The sequence below is a fragment of the Haliaeetus albicilla genome, chromosome 8 (assembly GCF_947461875.1).
Source record: "Haliaeetus albicilla chromosome 8, bHalAlb1.1, whole genome shotgun sequence".
NCBI lineage: Eukaryota > Metazoa > Chordata > Aves > Accipitriformes > Accipitridae > Haliaeetus > Haliaeetus albicilla.
In genome coordinates this window covers 34892735-34917960 of record NC_091490.1, presented here as the reverse complement: position 1 = coordinate 34917960, position 25226 = coordinate 34892735, and the positions used below count along the sequence as shown (strand labels likewise).

The following is a 25226-nucleotide window of genomic DNA, read 5'->3' as shown; positions in this document are numbered from 1 at the left end:
AAGATGTACCATCAAGCTGGAGCCCGTCTAAGTTCCTTGTATGTACAAACATCAAAATCTCTTACACTGATGTGCTTTTACTGACTCCATCAAGTACAAAGAGTATTAAAACCAATATTCTACAATAAAACCTTGACCACATGGTCTGTCAGCTAGCAATGTTTGAATCTCAGTATTCATGCAAGAATTGTAGCCTTTAAAATACTATATGCAAAGATTAATAGTTCTATTAATGCTTCCAATCAGCTATTTTTCAGGCAACTCAGATCAAAGTGTATGTGATATCAATACCTCTAATTTTTCTGATGGCCATTTTTAGTGCAGATACTGGCCAAAACAACTTGTTCTATTAAAATAGTAAACTTTTGTATAAGAAAAAAAAAATTAGTTACTTTTCATCCATTCTGCTGCGCATTTTTTTAAGTTTCTGCATAATGCTACTAGTCTCACTGCTGGAGATTGAGATTGGGGAAGGGCTGCGTGTTTCTGCATCAGTTGGAAGTGGGCTAGAACCATTGCTCTGCTTGATATCATCCTCACTGTGAAGTTCCTGCAATTAAGTGTTTAAAAAAAAAAATTAACATTGAAAGAGGGAAAAGTTATTCTACCATCTTTTCAAAAATGTTGTTAATTTAGGTTATTTCTCCAGAGAATACATCAAATACTACTTCAGAGAAGCCTGTCCACCTGCAGATTTAACTTCATTTTCCAACCTCATTTTTATTTGACACAAAGTTTTTAGTGCACCCTTTTTCTCCATAACTTAAGTTCTCCCCTAACTGTACCTAGAACAAAAACCCCACCGTAATTCAGTTACCCAGACAGGAAACCAATCCTCTTGACACTACTATTATTAAACTTGGGTCTCCTCAAAATTTTGTAAGGAGGCAGACAATTATCAAAACCCCGTCTTGCTATCTCATAAAGCAGATGCAGGAAACTTAGTGTAATGACACTAACACACACACAAAGCAGCAAGTTTTGGTTTTAGTGCTTGCATTTAGTTCTTTGGGGTCTGACAAATAATCAAACAAAATCAGAGCCTGAGAGATCTAAGCATCAAAAAGTGGTATTCCTAAACTAATTAATTAAACTTCAGAATTAGCAAACACCATCTATTGTCCAGTTAAAACATTTTGTAACTTCTCCAAATGCATTTCCTTAAACAATACTTTAAAGAAATTAAACCTAAAATTGCTGAGATGAAGAGGATGAGACCATTTGAGGCAGACAAAACTTCCAAGTGATAGGTCCAATCTAGTAGCTTTCCATTCCTATAAACACTGAAGTCAAATACCAGCTGCACAGCCAAAGAGTGAAGACTCCAGCTTCTGTCCTGAACACTTACCAGCTTGTTTTCTCCTGCAGACTTCAGTTTTTCCTGCAGTTTCATTGTAGTCTGACGGATTCGTTCTATTTCCGCCTGCTGTTTAAGGATCAGCTGTCTCTCCTTCCGAGCAGCCTTGTTAGCCTCTTGAAGACGCTTAATTTCTGCCTTTTAAGTATAAAAGATTAAGCATAAGAACTGTGACAGACAAATCTCAAGAATACACTCTAAAGCTGCCACGGTGTCCTTGTTATGGGTTTAAAATTACTGCAATTACATAATGAAGTTAACTAGCCTGAACTTCAGCAGCAAAGAACAGAAGATCAGTTAATACTTCTAAGTCTCAACCAGTGAGATTACTGATACAGAAGGACCCTTTAAAACAATGTGTTAAATACTACTGAAATGCAAATAAAACTTATTGGTAAGAAATACTGCTAGCTTCCTATCCAAAAGCCTGGTACGGAGTTTTCTCAATTCTTAGCTTTTACAGTGTCTGAAACATTTAATGGCTACACAGGGCTTTCAACAGGATTTTTCTAGAGGGCATCAATTACCTTTTCCTGCTGTAATCTCAGCAGCAGACCACGTTGCCTCTTTCGAATAGGAGGCATCTTATCATCCTCTCCCTTGTCTCGCAAATGCCTGCAAATAGGTTGGAAGAAAGGATTAAATAAGAAAAAAAAGTGCACAACAATGAGCCTTTTACTCTTTAAAGTTTAAAAAAAGTTTACTTTTCCTAACCTGCAGAAGAGTATATGCCTATACTTAATCACTGGCATGCTCTATAGTGGAATATTTTGAACTGTTTAGTCAGACACGTGCAGTTAAAAGGCCAGTGCAGATATGAGATCTCACATCAGTGGGCAGAAGCTCTGCAGAGGTAGCATGCTCACCATTTGAGAAAGGCAAAAGGAAGGACACTTGGGTCACTACTTCACAATCCTTTGTCAAACCCATAATGACAAGAAATTAGAAGAAAATGCCTGGTGAACAATGTTACTCTCATGCAGAGAGTGAACATGGAAAAGTGTTATTGATTAAATGTGGCCACCACTGTTTAGTAGTATCTTCAAGTGGCATTCCAGGACAAAGCGTATGTTAGTTTGGAAACAAATCATTAAGTACAACACCTCTCCAGATTCACAAAATTTGTCCTGAGTCAACTAAAATGACCTCAGATAGACATCAAAGTCTAACTGTTTGACAGTTTTATACCTTATTGAATTAAGACTTGTAGAGTAATGGTTGGGAACTACCTTCTCTGACTGACAACGAACTTCTGATGGTCTACTGTTTCAATGAAATTCTCTTTTATCAAACCACATTCAACATAAACATCAAAGCACGCTTACAAACTGGGTTCTGTTCTTTCCAAGTGACAATAACTTTTGTATAGATTACTGATGTCAGAAGATTAGTTCAACCATTGATACTTAATAAGGGAGGGGTGGGCTGGAAGCAAAATCTTATTAAAAAAAAAAAATTCAAGAAGAAGTACAAGAAAACAGTCAGTCAGCAACAGTGTCTATTCAGAGCTGCCTTACTTCTTCTGGTGTTCCAGCCAAGCTAATTCAGCTTTTGTCTTCTCTTTCAGAGCCTTCTCCCGGAGCCGAAGCAGTGAGGACTGGTGAGCTGCTCGCATTTCCTCCTCTTTCATGTACTGTCTTACCATCTCCATGGTAAATTTAGAGAAACTGTCTTGCCCCCCTGAGAATGGCATGCTTAGCTCCTAGGAGGCAAGACAAATTTGGCATGATTTGATAATACAGAAACTCCAAGGCTTTTTTAAATTACAAAGTGTGTGTGTGTATACACAGATACACACACACAAAACCAGATATAAAAAGGGAAGCTGTTTTTTCTCTGAGCTTTGTGCAGACCAGCTTTTTCTGCCCTGAGCTGCATGACAGTTTTGGGATGTCCCCTCTTGGGCCAGAGAGATGAAGCATCCTCTTGTACTTCCTAGCTGTGTGTAGGTATAGTAGGAAGACTTAATCCACTGGGCTTTTATAACCTAACTCAAAAAGTCACTCCAAAGCCTCAAGAAAACAGGTAGAGGCCTGGATGGACTGTTCCCTAAGTCAAGTCATCGCAAGTGTGCAACAGTGACATACAGCATGATTCATACAACTCTATGTTTTGAGATGCTCAAAGAACCACAGAGAGGAAAAGAGCCCTAAAGTTTGCGAACACAGCTAAGAACGGCTCACTTGAAGCTCATCAGCTTAACCATTTCAGTTCAGTTGATTTACCTTAACTATGGTTGCTTGACCTACCTTGATAGATGACAGAGCTGTTTTTTCTGGGGAGACCTCCTCGTCAGAATCATCACGATTACCCCGTTTCTTCTCCAAGTTATTTCTGCGATGACTCTCAGAGGGCAGTAAAGACCGAAAAGACTTCTCCTCAATCTCATCCTCTGTCATGGACTCATCAAATTTCAGGGAATACTCTGTTGCAACAGAAGCAGAATCTGAGGGAGAAATCAGTGGAATGGTTTTACACTCAGGTTATGTACCATGAATGCAGTTTTACTCTGCCTCATCTCAGTAAAGTTGGGGGGACAGGAAAGAAAGGGACATAACTACTCTAATGCAGAAAAACGGGTGTTTAGAAAAGTGTGACCTTGAGTAAGAGGACATTGTGAAATACTGTTATCTAGCTTCAAAAGACCTAACAGACTACTGTACACAAGTATAAACACATTCCTGGGGCTGCTGAAACATTTGGTATTCAGCCTGCGTATTCAGCAAGTGAACATCTGGCTACAGCTAGCACAGCAGAAAGTAGAACGGCCCACAGATTCCACCACTCTGATGTGCAGAATTTCAAAGGTTCCCATCTCACTGTGCCATCCTCAGTTACCTCTTAAGAGGCTACCAATTCACCTGGGGATCAGCTTTCTTCACACACATTTCCTCATTTATTTCAGAAACTAATTCTGAAACAGAACCTCCCTCCTGCCCCCCTTACCACCTTCAGATTCATCACAAACAAACAATGCAGCTAACCTTTTTCATCTGGCATTGATAAAATACTATCGCTTGGCAAGGAATCATCCACACCAGTATGAGCCTGTTCTTCAATACTGCTAGTTATCTTTTCACGACGGGAAAGCTTCTTCTCATTCTCCTTGGAAGATGGAACTGAAGGACTCTCTTGGCGGCTGCTGGTACTACTGTGTTATCAAGAGATTATTTTTTTTTAAAATTACTTTGCACATTTCAAAATATTTATTTTACATTACTACCGTACATACCATGATTAACATCTCAGTAATAATCAACATGCAGAGGGTTTGGGTTTGTTTTTAAAATGCTGCTTGGCTACTTCAAAATTCCAAGTCTCATCAAGCTGCTGATTGACAGCAGAACTTGTTATTTTTATTCTGCCTTAGAATGCAAGTGGTTTGTAGGTATGCACACCCTCTACCTGGCAATGAGTATTGATGATAAACCACTGCAAACATCTCTCCTTACAGTTTTTAAAAAGTATGAGCAAGACAGTGATACTGTTTTAAATTAGAACTACAAGAGGACAAAATCATTCTATTTGGTCAAGATCAGAGAAGGGCTGTGAGAAACTTCATGGGACCTAACTAGATCAGGTAAGTGATCAGGAAACAAAAAGCTGAAATCCACAGGCAAGACACTGAAAAATAACACCAGAAATTAGTCAAATCTAAATCTCAGGCAAGCAGCACTTCAGGCACTTCATGTAAAAACTCAAGCCAGTGCAAAGCAGAAGTGAAGAAAAACCAACCCTAACAAAATGGCCAGATACACAGAGAACAGAATAGAAAGTAATGCACATTACAGAGTAGGCAGTTCTACAGGTCCCCACACTGAGTTTTCAGAACATATGCTCCAGTCTATGTTCTAGTCCATTTCAAAAAGACACAGAGCAAAATGAGAAGGGCATAAATTGCAAATATTTAGAACAGGGAAAAAGACTGAGATAAACAGAGACTTAAAGTGACTTTTAGGTTATAAATGTGATGCAACAGAAGTATGCAAGCAGGCCACAGCACAGAAATCAGAATAGTCTCAGCTCAACAATTCCTGAAGGTATTTCATCCAACCAAAGTCAAGGCCTCGTCCAAGTTCTGAACACCTGCAAGGACAGAGGTTCCCACAACCTACCTGCACCTCCAATCCAGTGTTTCACCACTCTCACAGGGAGCATTTTTTTTCCCAATGATTTTCCCCTTTCTGGAGTCTGTCACCATTGCCTTTTGCCATCTCACTGTGCACCCCCAAGAAGAGTCAAGCCTCATGTTCCCTAACAACCCACCTTTAGGATACTGCAACTAGATCTCTGCTCCCTTAGCCTTCTCTTTTCCAGGTTAAGTTAGCTCAGTTCCTTCAGCCTCTCTTTTATATCACATACTCCAGCCTCCTAACCATCTTTGGTGGTTCACCACTAGAATTGCATCAGTATGTTAATGTCTTCTCTTTACAAAGGAGCCCAAAAGTGGACACTGTATTCCAGATACAGTCTCACAAGAGCTAAACAGGGGGGAATAACCATTTCCCTTCACCTGCTTGCTAGACTCTTGCTAATTCAGCTGAATGAGTAAACAAATGTGGAACTCAATTATTCTAAAGTTAGGAAAGAAAAAAGTGTCCAATTAGAACAGCAAACTCAAAACTAAAGATATTAACACACAACATACTATTACACTATGGACCACAGTATAGTAGGATTTTTAATTAAAGACAAAGTCAGTTCTGGTAGACACATATTCCAGAGCTTAAAGGTTTACAAGACAGGTTTACCTGTTGAAGGTTTAATACTGACTTTCCCTCTTTTTTTAAAAAATACTGATGGAACTATCTTGATATTCCTTTGTACTTTAGTTCTTATTTATAGCAAAAAAATCCTGTGTAATCTAAACCCGTCTTACCTTTGATCATGAACCTTTGATCTTGAGGACTCTGAATAACTATCAAACATCAGTGAGTATGTCTGTTTCGAGTCACTTGGCTCCTCTTTACCTTGTGACATGGCAGTGTACTCACATTTCCTGAGAAAGAGAAGCGTTTTGGATGAATCTGTCTTCTCTTAAAACAAAGACTAATACCGTTTTCACAAGCTTTCATCAGTTTACTAGAAGTAGTAACAGTTAAAATTTCTGAAAAGACCACTTAAAGCTTAGACTAGTTAAATCATCCCAGAAAACACTTAGAGCATCTTTTTCTACTCTTTTATATAGAGCTTCATATAACCAGTTAATGCCACCTTTGGCGTACACTGTTGAGGGCATAAAGATGGAATCTAAATTCTTCTTTTTAAATGCTCGTTCATTATGACATCTTACAATTTTCTTCAAGAACAGGTGAAGCAAAACCTAACTATCTTACTTCATCCTTCCCAAGATGTGAAACATTAGAGAAAACCTGTTTGTATCAGCTCGGGCTCTCAGTTGCTTCATGAACTCTGAATGATGCTGCCGCTGGTGGTCAAACAAGGTGGTGACTGGAGCAGCTGGAGTGCTGACAGTATCCGAGATCTGGGTTCGTGCTAACTCTGTCATCTGAGTATAATAAAAACCAAAGGAATACAATGAGCTTATTAGCATCAAAATGGTTTTGAAAGAGAAAATAGTCAATTTACTGATTTATTGAACAAACGTGTAAGACATGGTTTTGAGATGGTTTGTAGTTACATACTTACCAATTTTGGTTGTAAAAAGTGCATACTGCTCTGTAAATACATATTTTTTAATTTAAGCAGAGATGAATTATTGATATGAAACTATAGACATGCAAGACACTACTTACCATATCATTCTGATCAACTTAAGCAAACTCTGATCACTAGAATGATTCCCACATAATAAAACATTAAGGGGAAAAAAAAAGCCAGAAACAATGTTTTCTTTTTCATTTGAAAGTGCATCTTGCCCAAAGAGCAAGAAACATTATTTGCACTCTAAAGGAAGCAACAGGTTTAAAGTTCCAATATTATGCAAACTACCAGGTCTAAAATTGGCAACATTAAATCAACAGATAGCCATGAATTTGTCCTTTTTAACGTATGGCAGTCACTGTGTACTTGACTAGAAATAAGAAGAGCTTCAGAAATCACAGCAGATAACACTGGTTTTTAGAAGCTTTAGAATTTACTATTTTTCTTCTTGTTCAAACATCTGCCTCTTGTACAGCAGGAAACTCAGGTTGGTTTTGAAGGTAGCAATAAGCTGTATTTCAATAACTTCCAATACACATACTGAGCTTCTTCATTAATTCTTCGATTAATATATGCATTAATTGTAATGCATACAGTTTTATAAAAACAAGTGAATATCAGGAGTCACTAGTGAACGTGGATAGAAAAGCTACTCTGCTAGCCCATCATCACCGACCAGGTCGCCCCCAACAACCTCTCCACAAGCACCTCTTACTCTCAGACTTAAAACTTAGAGCAAGAAAAGAAATTAAAATCTTACACCAAATAAAAGCTGTCTTTGTTTCTTCTATGTTGTTTCTTAATTAGTTTTCACTCACTTTGGCTTTATAAACTACAAATGTTTCTTTGTCTTTATCCAAGACTTCACTACCTGCTATCAGCTACCACTGCATGTATCTCAGATGCCTGAGCTTTTCTGCTCCTTTAACCTAACCCATTCTTGTCTCTTCAAAAATTAAACTTCACATATGTAACAAAGCCCTGAACAAGTACATCAGTATTATTCTACAGTCCCATTACCTATCACAAAAACAGCCTTGCTGAGCACCAAAACGTACATAAGCCTTGAAGAAACAGTTATGTTCATACCCACCAGCCTTCCACGCTCCATCCCATAACCCTAATGCACAGTCATGGTGATTGCTAAACTATGAAAAAGCAAAAGCATTTTCTGGCTACTGTGTTTCCTTAGCTATGAGTGAAGCAACTGCTACACGTTGGGAACAAAAAGTATAAAAACTGATAAACAAAACTGAAAACTAATAAATATTCTGTATGCCACGAGAAAAATGAGAAGCAACTCAAAAAAAGAAAACTTCAAACTCTATACCACATTAAGAGCTCTGCTGAAGATCCTCCCCCCTCCTGTTTTGTTGTTTTTTTTTTTTTACTTATTTGTTGGTCTCCTACCTTCAAAAGTAAGCGAAATTGCTATTTCCCTGCTTTTCTAATTAAATTTGCACATGAAACAGATACAGGATCAATCCCTGATGGAGTGTAACTCTTACAAATTAAAGATGTTGTGCTCACTATCATCAATCTATCCTGGAAGAACAAACTTCTTAACAGTTCGTTAACTGGAAGATCATAAGAATAGTGAACAGGGATTTAAGGCTGCTGACTGACTTCTGAGTAATGATGCCAAAAAAGCTCCTTTGAAGTCCTATCATTTGTCATGTTATGAAGGCGAAGAAGTTGCACTGAGAATGACACTGAACAGAGAACAACCTACAGGCAAAATAGTATTCAAAATAATACTGAAATTAGAACAGCTTTTTCCTTTCACTCAGGACCTCACCTCATGGATCTGGTGAGATGCAGTTTCTGCCTGTTTGGCTGCAGCCTTACATGGGGTCTCTTGTACAGCCTCCTGCCGTGACTGGACGAGATGCTGTAGTGACTCCGCATGTACCTATGCGGAAAACACAGCCAGTTCAGCCCTTCAAAATTTTCTGGCTATAACTACTACAGTTTTATTTCTCACAATCTGGGGGAAAAAAGTTTGAAATTGGCAATTGGCCCCTAAGAGCTTTTTTCAGCTCTATTAAACCCCTTCACCACTTCCATATGTTCCCAGCTCCAAATTAAAAATACTTGTAGGCACGGATTTACTTACAGCATTTTGCCTCTTACACACTCCACATTTTTTGAAGGGCAGCATTACCTGAGCTGCCTTCTGCCTTGCCTCGTCCAGTTGTCTCTGACTTTCTAAAGCTTCTTGTTCAGCCTTGATTTTCAAAAGGGCTAAGTCCCGTTCATGGCGCTGCTGCTGTGCCTACAGATTAGGAAAACAAGTTTTAATCATGCAAGTTAAATGTGAATAGCTTTTTTTGCCTTAGCCCCTGGCTGCAACTACCTCTGAAAGATCTAGATCTACTCTACTGGTGGTGCCTCTTCTGCTAAAGTAAAATTTCCAGCCTACCAACTGACCCTCTCCCTTTTTAAGTAGGCAGTAGACAATGCACATTCCCCATACTCTTCCATCACAGTGTAGGAAGAAGGATGATTTAGGAGACCAATTAATTCAACAAACTAGAAAAAGCAATCTTGTCAACATAAGAAAGTTCAAACAAAAATATCCTCTTCATGGAATAAGGCAAATGATCCAGCCTGAACAACTACACTGCATGGCATTGGGACCCAACATCAAACCTAGTAAATAATCGAGTTTTTATTTTACTGAAGTACACAACCAAAGCAGTGATTCCAGCTAATGGTATATTAATGACACGTATTCTAGTCACCAGTTCCTTGGTGTCGACTTAAAATAGGAAAGATAACAGATATTAATCCTAAAAAACTGACATTATCAGAGATGCTACATCACACCCATGATGATTTCTCTGCATTGCTAACAAAAGCATAACTTGCCCAATTTGATTAATTTTCTTGCAGAATAAAAAAGGAAGGTTAAGACAAGGAAGTATTTTTCCATTACCTTTAGAATCTGAGCCAAAGAAACGCTTTCCTGCTGTGCAAGTGATATGCCTCGTACTCGTTCTACATCTGAAAGCTGTCGCACAGACTCCTCAATAGCACTAAGGTAGTTCAATTCTGCTGATAAACGATGCTGAAGACCAGCAGGGGAGAAGCGCATACATCCTGCAGGATAAGACTTACTAGTCAACCTCCATAGACTTCAGTGTCCCGCCTCAAAAAATAAAGGAAAAAAAACCCAAACAACCTGCTCTGGGATTAGTATGGTTTTAACAAAACAACTCACCACTCGCTGAGGCTGCTCCTGCTACAGACCTACTAGTTCCCAGACTCAAGTCAGGGAAGGCTACGTTAGGCTTCAGCCCTGATGCTGTACTTCCAGGAAAGCCAGCAGGTGACTTGACCCTTTCTGCTGTATTGCCTATAGAATCAAACTGCAACATTTTTTGGGAACTAGGAGATGGGGAAGAAGTCGGTGTCTTCTGGGATCTCCCCTTGTCCGAGAAACTGACAATGAAACAAAAAAAGAAAGGAGTCAATATTGTTCTAAGTCCAGCCATGTGATAAGACAATAAAGCAATAACCTAGTTCTTCCATTTATATATACCAAACAAATCCACGCAAAAGGCACAGTTTTTTATGGTTTGCACAGGCCCAGTCTGCCTTTAGGAAATGGTCTCATAAGATGGGCTTTGTACCTGTATCTCATTTTAGGGTTAAGTTTCTAGAGCACTCAATTTTTCCTCCCAGTATTAAACCTAGTTAGCACACACCAAAAAAAAAAAAAAAAAAAAAAAAATTAACATAGTATCTACATGTATCTACATGACCAGACAAGCAGTTCAATGCCTTCTGTTAGAAAAGGTGGCATTGCAGGATGCACTCACCTGCATGTGTATTTACACATCTGTTTTGAGAGTCTGAGTGAAGAAATTTGTTTTACTCACAGGAAATCAGGGCAATATTTTGATATCAAAATACGATGAACAGTATTTTTAAAAAAAACAGGTTACTGTCAGCATACGAATGCAACTGAATGTGATAAACCACTGCCCTGAGTCTCAATCTCTTTCACCAAAATGCAATGAAATGCTTGAAGACCAAAACTTGACTTAAACAGTAAAATACTACAGAAACATTTCTTCTTAAGAGACAGCTGAAGACATCGCTTTCCAAACATACAAAAAATTATGTAGACACTTCTTAAATTTACTATTCCAATTTTATTAAGCCAAAGAGGATTAACAGTGGCTGCTTACATCCCTTAGGAAGATGTTCTGCTTTACTTGGCACATCTTAGTAGGTCCCAGGACCTTTCAAACCCAAAACTGGGCATCACTGAAAGTCATCAATATAAGTCAATACCTTGGAACCACTCTATACCCACAAAGAATGAGTGAGAGACCATTCGTACTATTTGTTGCTTTTTAGAAAAAAGTGCAGTGAAAACTGAGTATTTCATAACCACCTTCATTGCACAATTAGCAGAAAAACTGCATTCATAGCTAGACATACAGAGGTTGCAACAGAAAATTAGAATTTTTTCCTCTTTTTCTACACTCTTTTCTGAGTATCAGTTCATCTCTCAAAAAGCATCAACTCACAGAGCTGGATAGGCTAGCCAAAAATGTCTGTGGATTCTGCTGAAAAGAGCAAGACGACTGCACAAGTTGACTAGCTGTCTCCCCCCACCCCCCCTTTCTTACAGACCATTTGTAGAATTGGAAGACGAAAACTGTATTTTAATGCTTATGGTACTGAACCTGACAGCATACCTCTATTGGCCAGTTATCCTTACAAAAACAGAGGGGTTATTTGGGGAGGAATCAGTGTTTTGTATTTGCTCTTACTACAGACATCTACTTTGGTCTTTCATACTTAAAATACAGGGGAAAAAAACGTTTTCTGCATGCTCATCTTACTAACATTTGATTATTTCTGTTACTTTCCTTTTGCACACCCAAAGACACAGCCATTTAACAACATGCCACAACACCACCAAGCTTAGTTATATTTGCACAGTCTTACAAGGTTCATGTTACCTCATTAGGGAGTGTCCAGACAAGTTTTCTAATGTGCTGTCTGTATCTGGGTTCTGCTCATGATCTTTACTAGAAATTCTGCTACTTGATAAGGACTTCTTTGTCTGTTGGGATCCCCACTCTAATTCAGATAGCATTTTATCTTCTTCCACAGGGAAGTGGTGAGAACTTCCATTGAAAGAGTCCAACCCTAAGAAGCAACAACATTGCAAAAAGTTTACATTTGGTATTCTAAGTATGAATATCTTAGCCATCAGGAACCCCAAAACAAATAATGGAGAACTTTTTTCCCCACTTAAAGATACCTTTGAGTTAGAAATCTATAAATCCAACAAGCAAGAAATGTAAATTTGGCAGTTTCCTACAGGAGATTAAGTTCTCTTCTGCATATTGTGTCCACTGTCAGCAAAACTGTCACTCAGCGAACTTTTCAGAACGCTATCAGTTTAAATAAAGAAAACAAGCACAATAATAGATAATTAGAGTAAAGCCTAGCTTTCTTTGGGTAAGCTAGAGAATTTTGAAAAAATAGTAAGAGAGGTAATTTGGAATATCCCATCTTATTTTTCTCATCCTTTTATTGTCTTTAAAACTAGCTTTTTCTTATGTCACCCATTGCTTATATAATAAGACTGTACCACATATCAAGTTTCTTCATGTTTTTGTAATGTACAAGTTACTGTAGGAAAAAATGTATTTATTAATTTGTGCACTATGAAAACTGTCTATGATCCAAAGATGAAGCATATACAGGCAAACTTGTTGTCACCTTCATAAATGTGGCCATAACTCAGATTTCTCAGCAGTCTATTGGAATCTTCTCAGTCCAGAATCTGAGGATAGTTCCCACATGATATTAAAATTAACTAATTTGTTAGAAGGCTGGTTTAGGAAAGGAAACATTTTCAATACTGTTAATAACCTCTTGCCTATTTAATTTCAGATGCATTTTAAGGTCAGAGAATAATCACTCAAAAAGAATTTAGGAAGGAATCACTGGAGGAATAAATAAATCTGCCTATCTGTATTAGATTACAGTTTCTAGATATGTAGAAAGACTGCAATTTTCATAACAAGAAAACCCTAAAGCCTCCTTCAAAAAAAAAAAAACAACCCTACAGTGAAGTACTGCACTTACGTTCCTTTTTCCCCTTCTTTTTAGAGGAAGCAGATGAGCGAGAAGATGCTGCAGACCGTGGTCCAGATGAATGCTGAGAAGCAAGCTCTACAGATCGAGGTTCATGGGGAGACTTCCTACTAGGAACTTCTTCCTGAATGCTTGAATTACTGCTGCCAGCAACACTAAAAAGGAGCACATTGACAGTGGTTAACTAAGGACTTCCAACTCCCATATTACACTGTGCACAAGTAAACTGGAGACAGAGGGCTAAAACTGTATTAACTAGCCCATCTTGAAAAGCATTGATTTTGAGATTAAAAGCTACTACAGCTAAAACAGTAGAAAGTTTTACATGATATTGAACATATTGAAACATTCTTCTAATAATATGAAATAGTAAAAAACGGGTAGCAATCATCCTTTCCAATGCTAACTCTTAAGAGCTATTTGACTACAGAATTGAACCTGAGAATTACTCCAAATATGACTGCATTCTAAATAATCTCTGGGCATATAGATATCATCAGTAAATTGACAGAAATTAGTGATTTTCAATAAAGGATTACAAAAGATTTGCAAATAAGGGGGTAATGCATCATATACTAAATAATACCAACAGAAGACCTATCAAGAAGTTTAACTGGAAAGAAAACATTTTTTGCAGTCAACATTTTCAGTGTGCAAACTGCCTTTTACCTTCCTTTCTTCTGAGGTAAAGTACCACCAATATAAACACAGTACATGTGGCCTTCCCCAAGGTGCCCAAAAGATGTAAATATATGTCATTACAAAACAGGGGTCTTAGGAAATTCAGGAAGCCACATGAATTCAATAGTAACACGGAGAGTCTAGAATTTACAGTCTTCAAATTTTAGTCTGAACAAAAGGTTTAAAAGTTCTTACAGGCAATTTATGTATCCACTACTAAGCATTACTGAACCCTTACTGAAAGTAATTATAGGCTTTTTACAAAATTTTGAAGTACTGAAGATATTTTAACACTTTCAAATATCGCTTCTTTTTTCTAAATTACAAAGACTAACCCATTGAGCATTATAGCAGCCACACAAGTTGGAGAACTAATTTTCACCTCACTACAAAGCTTAAGACCCTTGCCTAAAGCTACCTGCCAGACTAACGAAGAACAAAAATTAGACAGTGAACAGGAATACTTGACTCTAATCTTTATGTCTTAACCATGCTGGTTGCTGTATTAACTGCAAGGTCCTAAGGAAATACCTCATCACTTTGACTAGTATTACAATACAGCACAACAGAAAAGATATCCAGCATATTATGAAACCAATTTTGCATTAACTATTTTCTGTCAAATGCTGCATTTTGATTTTTACAAGAAGTCTAACATAGAGTTACCTGAGGTCACGTGCAATCTTTTTGTCTGTTAAAGTGCCACTTCCCTGCGATGAGGCAAAATCATCTTCGTAAGAAACCACACTCTCAGGAGGGCTCATGGCAGGGAGTAAAGGGCGCAGAAGGGCAGACCCTCCATTTGACCTTTCATCAAACACTAAAGTGTGGATAAAGGAGCAAAAAGACAAAAATTATACCAAATGCAAGTGTGCATAAAACAGGCAATAAAGCTGCAGGAATTAAAATGCTCCCAACCATAAGTTAGAAAGACTTCCTTTCAAACACAAAAACATCAGGAAAACAACAGTATAGACATCCCATGGCAGTTTTAACACAACATAACAAGCACAGTCTTCATCTTTTCGTAAATTATTGAACACTCTACTTCGTTAACACACTCTAGCTAAAACATTCTTGAAGAGCACAGTGCTTGAGAGTAGAGTCATCTGCAGAAAACTGAAATGCAATCATCTTTAAGGGAAATAAAATGAAGAAAAAAAAGAATCAAGAAAAAATACATGATAAAAATCAACTTGTCAGAAAACATTCCTCCTCAAAATGAGGAATTCAACACAAGAGAAACAGTACTCATAAAATGACGAATAAATTTGTACAAAAAATGAAAATCAAATGAAGCATCCTGCATGAGATGCTTGTAAAGCATGCCCTAAGACAGTAACACTTGAAATGGGCTTGTTTAAGCAAGAGACTTTCCCTGCTGATACACCAAAACCTTACCTTCTCAAAATCAAAGATTGTTATGAGAGGTTTAATTGTCGCCCTACTTCGAGACATTATCAAATAACGCACGAGCAAAGATGCAAAAGGAAAGTCCACATCATTCATCTACTGAAGTTACACGTTTCTAATAATACAGTAAAGCTATATTATTCTTGCATAGCAAGAACTCAGGACATATCCAAGCACTCGTGTTTATGCCACAAAGTAAGTGCTGCATAAAGCATGCATTTCATCTTTCTGCCTTAACTGAAACAGGAATGATGTGTTATTACAGATGATCTGGAGTGTGTATATAGTAGGAGGATGCACACTCCAATCCAGAGGGTCTGTTCTCCATGATGGAGAGAACCATTTCCAAATGTACTCTGGGCAATTTAGATTTAGTATGCAATTTTGGATACAATAAATGTAAACTTTACATTCACAATTCCGTAATTACGCGTGTCCTTAATACATGTAACTCAGCATATGAATTAGTTATTCATCTAGAAATACAGCACAATCTAACACAAAAATAATCTTCTTCCAGCCCAAAATTGTGTGTGGGGCATGTTGTTCTTTTTTTCCTTAGACAAGAAGGCAAAAGGTGGGAGAAATAATTTATCATCCAAAAGTAAAGTAGAAAAGCCTTACACAAATTCATGTTTGAGACATCTAAAAGCACATTCCTTACCTGTGACGTATAAAGTGCAAGGAGTAGTAAGACCAAGAAAACAGTAATTCACAAGAGCTTCAAGAAATTTTTCCATTTTTACCTTTTCCATGAAGCTGATAACTTTTCGCAAAGATGTTTATGACACTGTGGGGACTTCCCTTCGCCAGTTCCTCCCATGGCCCCTTGCTGTGTGCGCCACTTGTCTGAGTAAGAAGTGGCAAATACTTCTCAGCTTCTTTCTGAAACTCCTTTATGGGCTCAAAAGCATTTCTCTCCCGAATGCAGAAATCCTTCTCTTTTAACATCTCCAGCATCTTCAGTGGCAACTCTTTGTGCTGGCTTCCTTCCTCTTCAGAGAGGCTTCTGTCACTCAGGAGAGGCCCTTCGCTGATGGAGTCGATGCTGGACTCATGAGGAATGACAGCTTTGTTTGGAGCGTAAGCCTGGTTTTCACACCCTGGGGAGTCAGTCTGCCTCTTGGATAAATGTCCTAGTATCCCCTCATGCCTGTTAGCAGCGGGGGACCTCATTCCAAGGCTAACTGCAGCAGTATGAGGCCTGATCATTTCAGGAAGCTTTTTAAATTCACTAAGGTTGCCTACCCCAGGAAGGCTGTCATCAAAGGCTGTATGAGACACACAGGTACCCAACATTTTTTGAATTCTGGCTGAAAAAGCATCTTCATTTTCCTCTCTCACAGGAGGACTCACAGCCTTTGCCCATTGCCCATCATCCTGGTTTTCTTGCATAAATTCACGGTCTGAGTTCCACATGGTACCGTAATTGATACCAGCCCCAGCCAACTTTTTGGCTTCGCTTTCAATCCTGCTAGTAAGGGAAGCAGCTGTAGCTTTCAAAGCTTCAATCCGATCTAATTTGCTCTTATATTGGCTAGCAGTAGGTTTTACTAAGAGATTTTGCTGTGCAGCAGGTGAATTCAGGTATGGCTGAGGCATCAAGGTCAGTGATCCCATAGGTGCAGCATGGCTTCTCCTGCCTGCCAACATTGCATCACACTCCTTTGACAAAAGGTCCATCTGCTCCAGACTCCAGTGTTGGGAGCAAGGGCCTCCACTTGAGCCCATGAGAGCTTGCGGGTGAGAGAGCTGGACTCTTGGGCTCAACCTGTCTGGCTGTACCCACGGAGGCTCCATCAAATCACTCCTGAAATGAAAAATCAACATTTAAGTTGATGACTTACACAAGTACTGTCATTTTAGATGAAAGTATCATTAACACAAATTTATTTTTCAGGAAGAAATACTTTTTGGTGGAATCAGAGGGGCAGGGAATGGGACAGTAAATAGTTACAGAATGTTATTTTAAAAAAAACACACCAAGAACAAAAAAAACCACCAACCCCCCCCCCCAAAAGAAACAAACAAAAAAGCTTCCCACACAACCAACACAGCACCTTCCAAATTTGAAATGCCATTTATGGTGTACTGTGTGTTTTAGAGTTATAACAAGCTGGGTGTTTTCATCATCAGCAGTAAGTCTTTTCCAAAAGTTTCCTAACTTCAAAAGGGAGGAAACATTTTTTTTTTTTTTTTCCTTGGAATTTCTTAGCCCCAGCCTTCCCCCTCCAGTTGAAGCTAGCCCATGTTTCACTGGAGCTTTCACTTAGGGTAGGCATGAAGAACACTTAAAGAAAAGGAGGAATGGAAATGCAAGGATGTTTAATGTCCTGTAAGACATCTTTTTTATTTCCAGATAGCTCCCATTTGCATGACAGGAGCTCTGCAGAGACCTTCCTTCACTAAAGATCACTCACACATATTCTGAACCCTAGGAAACCTGGAAAGTCCCTCACAAAAAATTGCTTCTCTGGTTATTATGAGGCTCTCCAAATAACATATGCAGCCCTTTAAGTCTCATCTCTCCCCTACTATTAGTACTTACATTTCTTCCTTACAACGTTACACTAACAATATTTATTACCATATGGTTTAGCAGCCTATTCTGTATATGGTACTACAAAGCATTCCCAGTGCTTCCTTGAACTTCTCCAGAAAGGAAACAGGTCTCATTGAATTTACAAAGTCACCATGGATTTGACCAAGTTAAGGTACACATAACGAAGCATGTATATATATTTAAGAAGCATTCATTATGTAATTAAAAACGAAGACACACTTGGACAACAGGGATATTAAGGATATGCAAGAAACTAGGATTTTTAGTTCCTTAAATATAAGTGTTTCGTTAGGCACCTTTACTTACAGTAAGAAAGACTTTGATAATACACTGAACAATTAAAAATGGGGAAAGCAGCGTGAAAGGTAACGGGGAAAGGCTAGTTCCAAGCTGAAGCAGAGGGTTTTAGTACTTTAGAGACAGTAACTAAAGGCCTGAGTCCAAGACAACTGATTAAATAGAAACACTGAACAAATCAAGTAAGAAAAAAAATCAACAGACATATTCATGTGACCAGCTTCTCTTGTCCGATGGCAATGGACATATGCCTTCCAATATGAAATGTGCACCCTCATGATGTCAGCAAAAGATTAACAGCAACCACCATTCACTTTATTTACAGACTCACTAAATACCCATAGCCAAAATTTTCACATGCTTTCCTGCATCAGCTTCCTCTTTACTGCGAGGAAACATTATGATTGCCATAAAGACAATTACTCTTGCTAGAATATGAACTTAAGAGCCTAGTCTACTTTCACTTCTCAGAGGTGAAAACTAGAGTATTTTCCTCTCTCAAAAGGCCCACAATGGCTCACCTCAGTAGCGGCTGCTGCGGTTCTGAAAGCGACATGTCACTACTTGAAGATGCACTAGGAGGACGCTCTTGAGCCTTGTTTTCTTTGTCAGATTCCCCAGATGGTTGATAACCAGGTCTGGGCTAGAAATGAAGACAACCAGAAAAGCACATTTTCAAAAGTCTGCAGGAGTTCAGAAGTTCTTGTCTCATTAAAATTGAAAAGGCTTACATTTCTCAGTGTAGTATCACATCTCTCCTACCACACACAGACTTAAAAACACAAGACATTTATGGTTTTGTCTCAGCAGAATGTACTGGGGAAAAAAAAAAAAATCTTTCCACACATACTGAACTAGTTCAGCCGAACACATCAAAGTTATACTAGTCTTTTACCATCTATTAATCTTCTTTCATATTCAGTTTCTGATTAGCAAACTTATTTAACTCACTCCTAATGAAGTTTGTCCACTGACTGAAAGCAACTTCAAAGCTCTTCAATTCACGGTTTGACTGATATTTACCGTTTTCTTAAGAGCCAACCTTTATAGCTGCTGTTAGCTAATATTCAGAACTCTGCTTCTATTTATAATAGCAAGATGATTTCCATTCATCTTTCTAGTAAGCCTTGCTGTGCTGAAAAGCAGCCACTAGCAAGGAGGCTCCAGAATAAAACCACTATGTTTAAGCAAACACTACACTGTTTTCTTGTATCCTTTTTCTTAACTGATAACCAGACCAGGACAAGTCATGACCTTCCTAAACATAGCACCTCCTATTCCTGCAAACAACTGCAACACATTAAGTCAGTGAATCAGCTATACCTGTGTTTCCTGCACCGTAGGCAGCTGAGGTGGCTCTTCTAAAAACGTACGTTCCAGCAATAGTTTAGAATAGGCTTCCTGTAACCGTTTGGCTGCTGAAGGCTTAGGATGAGGCACATTCTTCACTTTATTGAAAGCCTCCTTCTGCTTTCTGTAGAGCTCTTGGAGCCTTTTGTTCTTCTGTTCTGTTGCCTCCTTTTGTGCTTTCTTCTCTTCATTCTGCTTCTTCTTCCTCTCCTCTTGCTGCCTGATGATGTACTGACGAACCTCATCTGTATCGTAGTGACGTTTCTTAGAGATCACCTGAGGCTCCTCACTAGCAGCTATCTTGTCCGGTTTCCTTTTGGTCGGACTGTGGCTCCTGGCATTTTGAGAAGGCAAAACAGATTTCTGATTCTGCTTTTCCACATCTTTCTCTTGCTTTGTACTCATGGAATCCAACTGCAAGTCATCGAGAATTCCACGTATCTCCACGGGCAAGAAGTCCTTATTTACAGAGGTATGATCTTCTTGGTTACCATCTGGAAGAGAAGCTTCCAGTTTCTTCAGATTATTCTCAGACCGTACTTTACTTCTTGACCTTTCAGAACTTCTTGAAGAGCTTTTACAGGTAACATCCAGTCTAGAATCTGAACCTGTCCTTCCAATACAGCCTGCTAAAGAATAAAACTTGTCAAATATTTCAGGTAAAAATCAAATTTGGGAAATTACATGCCATCACTGAAACAGCTGCAAAAGTGAGGATGAGGAAGGAGTGCAGATGTCACTGTAAATGTGCTTTTGCTTCATCCGCTACCATAGTCTGAATACAGCAGCCTTTGTTTAGACTGAGCTCACACCCTTTATACTCTTACCAGCCTCACCACCTCACAGGCATAAGCAGCACAGCAGCTACCACCATCTCTTACTTGCCCTGTCTGAGATTCTGGATAAGTTCTGAAAAGGCCTAGTGAAGGAATCAATAAAGATTTATGATGCACATGGATGACACTATATAGTATCTGGAAGAAGCACAATTCCTGTAAAACAGGGATGCCCAACCATAGCTTAGGTATTATATGCAGCACATCTGGAAAATTCAACAGGGCTCTGGACCACTGTTAGCCATTCCCTTCCCCACTAGCTTCAAGAGGCAAAGACAGATTGCAGGTGATCCATTTTTTTGGTTGCAACCTATTTCCCATCTTTTCCAGAGCTCCTGAGCACTTTCGCAGCGTGTACTGCTCTGAGTCACATGCACAGGGTAGGCTTCCCATGACACCGAGACAAGTTCATAATCTACCCAGAAGAGAGGTTATGCATCCCAACCATGGATGTGAGCAAAATTCTTCACCCTCGAATTCCAGGTTAAAAATAGGAGTTATTTTAATAAGAAACTGATTACATTCTATCTCAGAAATTTTCTTTATTCTGCAGACTTGCAGTGTTATATAATAAATTAAATGAAAAAAGTCCAGTGATAAAAGTACAACTTACCAGACTTGGCAGTTCGTTCTCGTCCTGTTCTGTCACTAGATACAGCTCTTCTGTCCTGTTCTATTTTGGGAGCTGGACCCAGTATCTTTTTTACTAGCTTTTGTCCCTCCCGCCAGGAAGATGCACTTATTACATAGTTTCCACCTGCACAATAAGTAATAAATAGAAGTCAAGCACTAGATGGATTTTCCAACGTATCAAAAAGTAGTATTTATTGCAACCCTTAATCATTTCTGTACCATTTAGTTCTGCATAAGTGGTATGGCTACAGTTACACAAAACAGTCATAACAGTGATGTACCACCAACACACTCAACAGCTGAATCACACAAATATCAGTGCTTCATGCCTACATAGAACACAATGTAACAATCTAGAACATATTGTAGCACATTAAAGCCCTAAAAAAACTGATGTAAAAAAGGGTTATACCCGTCTAAAATGTATAAGCAAACATTACTGGGGGGGAAAGGGGAAATAATTGTAGAGGTCTGAGAAGAAGCTGTTCATCTCCATTTAAATAAGGAAAATAAGAAAAAAGAGAAAAGCATCTAAAAAGTTGTAATAATAAGAACAAAAATAAAGGTGGGAGATAAAAAAAAAAATCTTCATATTTAAAGAATATTAGCTGATAGTCTAGGAAAAAAAGCCCAAACAAAAACTTCAGAGATTTTTACAGATAATTAATCGCTGAGACAGGTGTCTTGTGAGAGGTGAAAAAATACCAAGCAGCAGTTGTTCTATGCCAATACTAACTCACTGTCCTCTAGCTGGGATTTCTGTACCATGAGTGAAAATAGTTAAGATAGAACCCTATTAGCTGATACTTAATTCAAGAACAGATTACCTCACAGGTGACAGAAACCCAATCAAAATGTTATTAGTATTATTTTACCATCCCACATATAATTAAATGATAAAAACTGGGTACGGCGGCATCTTTACCTAATATTGGTTAGATTAAATGCAAGGTTTATTCAACTCACCTTTCAGCCCACTAACTTGCAATATTATTAACTATTTTTTTGAAATAATGACCTTAAAAAGCTTTGGAGAAAATTATCATATAAAAAAGGATATTAATAACCTAATTCAGACCATTTAGCAGTATGTTATTGCTAGAAAAGTACGTAACTTGAATACAGAATTTGCAGTTGATTTCTAACCATTCAATTTCAGGTTCTACCTCTGACAGCACTGCCTAAACAAACCCAGACACTGCAGCATGAAAACATAGCCAGACAAAAAGGGATTGTACTCTGGGGCCAACAGGACTTTTAAGACATTTTACCAAAGCAACTTCAAGTGAAATCCAGGACAGCAGCCCAATAGTGTTTTGGCAATCCCAGTCCTCAGTTCCCACCCCCCTTCCTTTTCTTTTTTGTTATTTTAAACCAGAAGGAGGAATCTTCTTCAGTCAGAAGTCTGTAGCCCACTATTCATTCATTTACTAACAGTACCCTTTGCTTGCATTGTAAATTATCCAAGTATTTTATAAATCTGTCACTTGAAACACGTCACTACAAGCCTCTTTGGAACAGACATTATCAGCCAAAGGGGTTCTCTGGCCGAACTCACTGTTCTCAATTACTTCTGTATGCGTTTAAAAAGGCAGTGTAAAGTCTCATCTTCCATTTCAAGTCAGCTGTTTGAACTAAAACACGCTAAGGGAGCAGAACATGAGCTGTGGTTATTTATAGCCTTAGCTATGTTAAGCAGTTTCTTACTGCTATGACTGGAGGAGGACGGACCATCGCGGATATGCCACTTGGATCTGGTTCTTATCTTCTAGGGATTTCAGGCCATCATTCTCCTCACATTTAATCCACTATGGAGAATAACCATTGCCATTAAAAAATGCAGCAATCGCTGTGCTCCTCCCTCACTTGGAAGCGTCAAAGATATGTAAGTTAGTGTAGTTCCTTAAGTACGAATTGATCAGCATAGGAAGGAGCAAATCTATGCTTATCACTTACTTTTAAGTATTAGCATCTAGTACCACAAAATATTCACATGCAGCTTCATGATTTACAGCATGCAGAAGGGTGTATTCACTCTCTAAAAAAACCCCTTTGTAATAATTTTTTAAAGCAGCTTTTTTTTCTTCCACAAAGTGTTTACCAGTTATGGGTCACGGTATGTAAGGAGAAATATAAAACCTTAAAAGGTGCAAGAGATGCATCACCTCCCATGTACTTAAAGAAAAAAAAAATTGCTCTGTAGTGTGATTGCAGTCATAACTACTTACTTAGTATGAAAAATAAAACAAAATACAAAGCAGATGTGGAAGTCTTCCTAACTCTTTTGCTACACACAGTACTGAAGATTAACATTACTGGAAAACTAAGAAGCACTGACAGAATTCCACAAACCGTTAATTTTCTACTATAAGGCACTGCTCTACAGTAACCTGTTCACATAATCTTCTCTAAATAATTTTATTTAATAGACAGTGGAAATGTCAGAAAACACTGGAAATAAAAAATTCTTAATTGGTAAAAGAAATAAACATTCCTTTATAAATATCAAGACTTGTAAGACTTGTCAGGGAACGTGTTTTTACATTCTTTCACTAACTGAAAAAGCCAGAATGGATCAAGCCAGCACTGAAGGTGCAGGACAGGAACAACTTGACACAGGACATAGAAGAACAACAGCCAGAGAAGAGCCAGAAGGACATCCTGTTCTCTGCTTCCCCGCTGAGAAATCACATAAGAGAACAGCTTTCACTGCAGCCCCTCCTCACAGAGGAGTGCAACGCAGCAAGTCCTGCTGGCACTGATTTTGATATCACCTCTATTCCTCCTCTCAGAGTTATTCACTGAGCTGTAGGTCAGTCACTAACCAGCTTCAACACAAGTAAAACAGAAGCAGGATCCAGAACAGAGCTATTGCTACTTTTTGTCTGTGTTGGCCTGACAGATACCTAAGAATACCTGCCCTGCCCCGCCAAGAAACACACAGTCTTCAGCAGTTTCCATAAGGTGGTGCACACAGCAAGTGGAAAGGCAGAAAATTAAAATAAACCAAAAAAACCCCCCACACAGCCAACCAACCAACAAAAACATAGACATCCCCAATGCAGCATACAGATTACAAACACACTACAACAGCATTATGGCACATCTGAGAAGACTTTGAAAGCAATATGCTTTAATTTTTCTTTATTTCTTAAGACAAAACTCATCTCTGAAGGACGTGCCACAGTCTTCCCTCTACAGTAGAGCTAGTCACCTTGTTTGGACTCTGGACTTGACAACCGTGTCAGTTTTTGCAATTTCCGCACTGGTCTGGTTGCTTTTTTCTCTTTGTTTCTCTCACTAGGTTTTCCTTTCACTGTTGAATCCTCTAAAAACAAACAAAAGCTGTTAACTGATAGCCCAAGGAAAGAACACAGAATAACAAGCTTGCTTCAACATTTACCTCAAAAAAACGGAACTCAGAGAAACACAACAAAATTCCCTGACTCTTCCAGATTATATATTGGGATCAATTACTCTCAGTCCAGCATTTTAAAATCCTCATAGCATGAAAATTTTTAATCAAGTGCTGTTTACCTACACACTGGAATGCAGCAAAGCCACAGCAACGCCACAATAGATCTTTACAAAGTTCATTTTTAATTTTAAAAGAAATGTTGACAGTTTGACAGGAACAATTGTTGGTTCTCTTCTGCTATAGATATTACATTTTACAGTCTTAATGTTCCACAAGAGCACCTAGTTCCTTCACTCCTGAAACACACGGGCTGCTGCTTCCACATTAACGCATGACAGCACATTCACTCGTTGCCTCCACACTGGAGCATGAAAGACAGGGTACCCATGTGCCCTGCTTTCTGCAAAACTTGTCACAGAATGCACCCAGTGATGCAGAACTATTCTGTATCACTTAAGCCCTCATTTACAACAGAATCAGGTTTTAGGCTTTAGACATGCCAGGAACACTTACCAAAGATAAAGTCATATTTTACCATGTTTTCAAATTAGGGCAAAGAACAAAAAGAAAACCTGAGATGTGACTCAATCACCACCCCACTGAGTGGGCTTCCCAGCTGCCTAAGGTACAAAGAGACAAGCATTGTTCAAGAAGGGACAGGCAAGCTGTATAGTCTCAGCAGTCTACACTGGACATTTTCAAAGATTTGTTAAAGCACTTTACATGCCTCAAGGGTGCTCATTTCTTAATCCCAAAAGTGAACTGTAGATAAGGAACTCCATGGCCACTATTACCACTGTTTTCTTGTTCCTCTTCTATAAAGAATGTGATCAGACAACCTAAAACAACCAGGATGCAACCCTCTCCATGGATAGATCTGAAACTTTA

General features: G+C 38.6%; 1 protein-coding gene across 12 annotated transcripts in view; it reads right to left on the bottom strand.

Annotated features, from left to right (window-relative positions):
• Positions 1 to 25226, bottom strand: part of CEP350 (centrosomal protein 350) — an 83713-nt gene that overhangs the window by 32034 nt on the left and 26453 nt on the right. For 7 of the 12 annotated variants that reach the window (XM_069789714.1, XM_069789713.1, XM_069789712.1 and 4 more), the window contains exons 8-27: positions 24135 to 24248; positions 20901 to 21044; positions 19425 to 20080; positions 18623 to 18744; positions 15988 to 17051; positions 14495 to 14648; positions 13139 to 13302; positions 12001 to 12190; positions 10245 to 10465; positions 9960 to 10123; positions 9138 to 9296; positions 8820 to 8933; positions 6730 to 6866; positions 6237 to 6356; positions 4342 to 4508; positions 3607 to 3803; positions 2875 to 3059; positions 1885 to 1972; positions 1349 to 1495; positions 393 to 550 (exon numbers count right to left, since the gene is read on the bottom strand). In XM_069789714.1, the coding sequence (XP_069645815.1) occupies positions 393 to 550; positions 1349 to 1495; positions 1885 to 1972; positions 2875 to 3059; positions 3607 to 3803; positions 4342 to 4508; positions 6237 to 6356; positions 6730 to 6866; positions 8820 to 8933; positions 9138 to 9296; positions 9960 to 10123; positions 10245 to 10465; positions 12001 to 12190; positions 13139 to 13302; positions 14495 to 14648; positions 15988 to 17051; positions 18623 to 18744; positions 19425 to 20080; positions 20901 to 21044; positions 24135 to 24248 (4465 nt within the window). The remainder of the gene's footprint in view (positions 1 to 392; positions 551 to 1348; positions 1496 to 1884; positions 1973 to 2874; positions 3060 to 3606; positions 3804 to 4341; positions 4509 to 6236; positions 6357 to 6729; positions 6867 to 8819; positions 8934 to 9137; positions 9297 to 9959; positions 10124 to 10244; positions 10466 to 12000; positions 12191 to 13138; positions 13303 to 14494; positions 14649 to 15987; positions 17052 to 18622; positions 18745 to 19424; positions 20081 to 20900; positions 21045 to 24134; positions 24249 to 25226) is intronic. The other 5 variants (XM_069789720.1, XM_069789722.1, XM_069789724.1 and 2 more) reach the window with 3 other exon arrangements.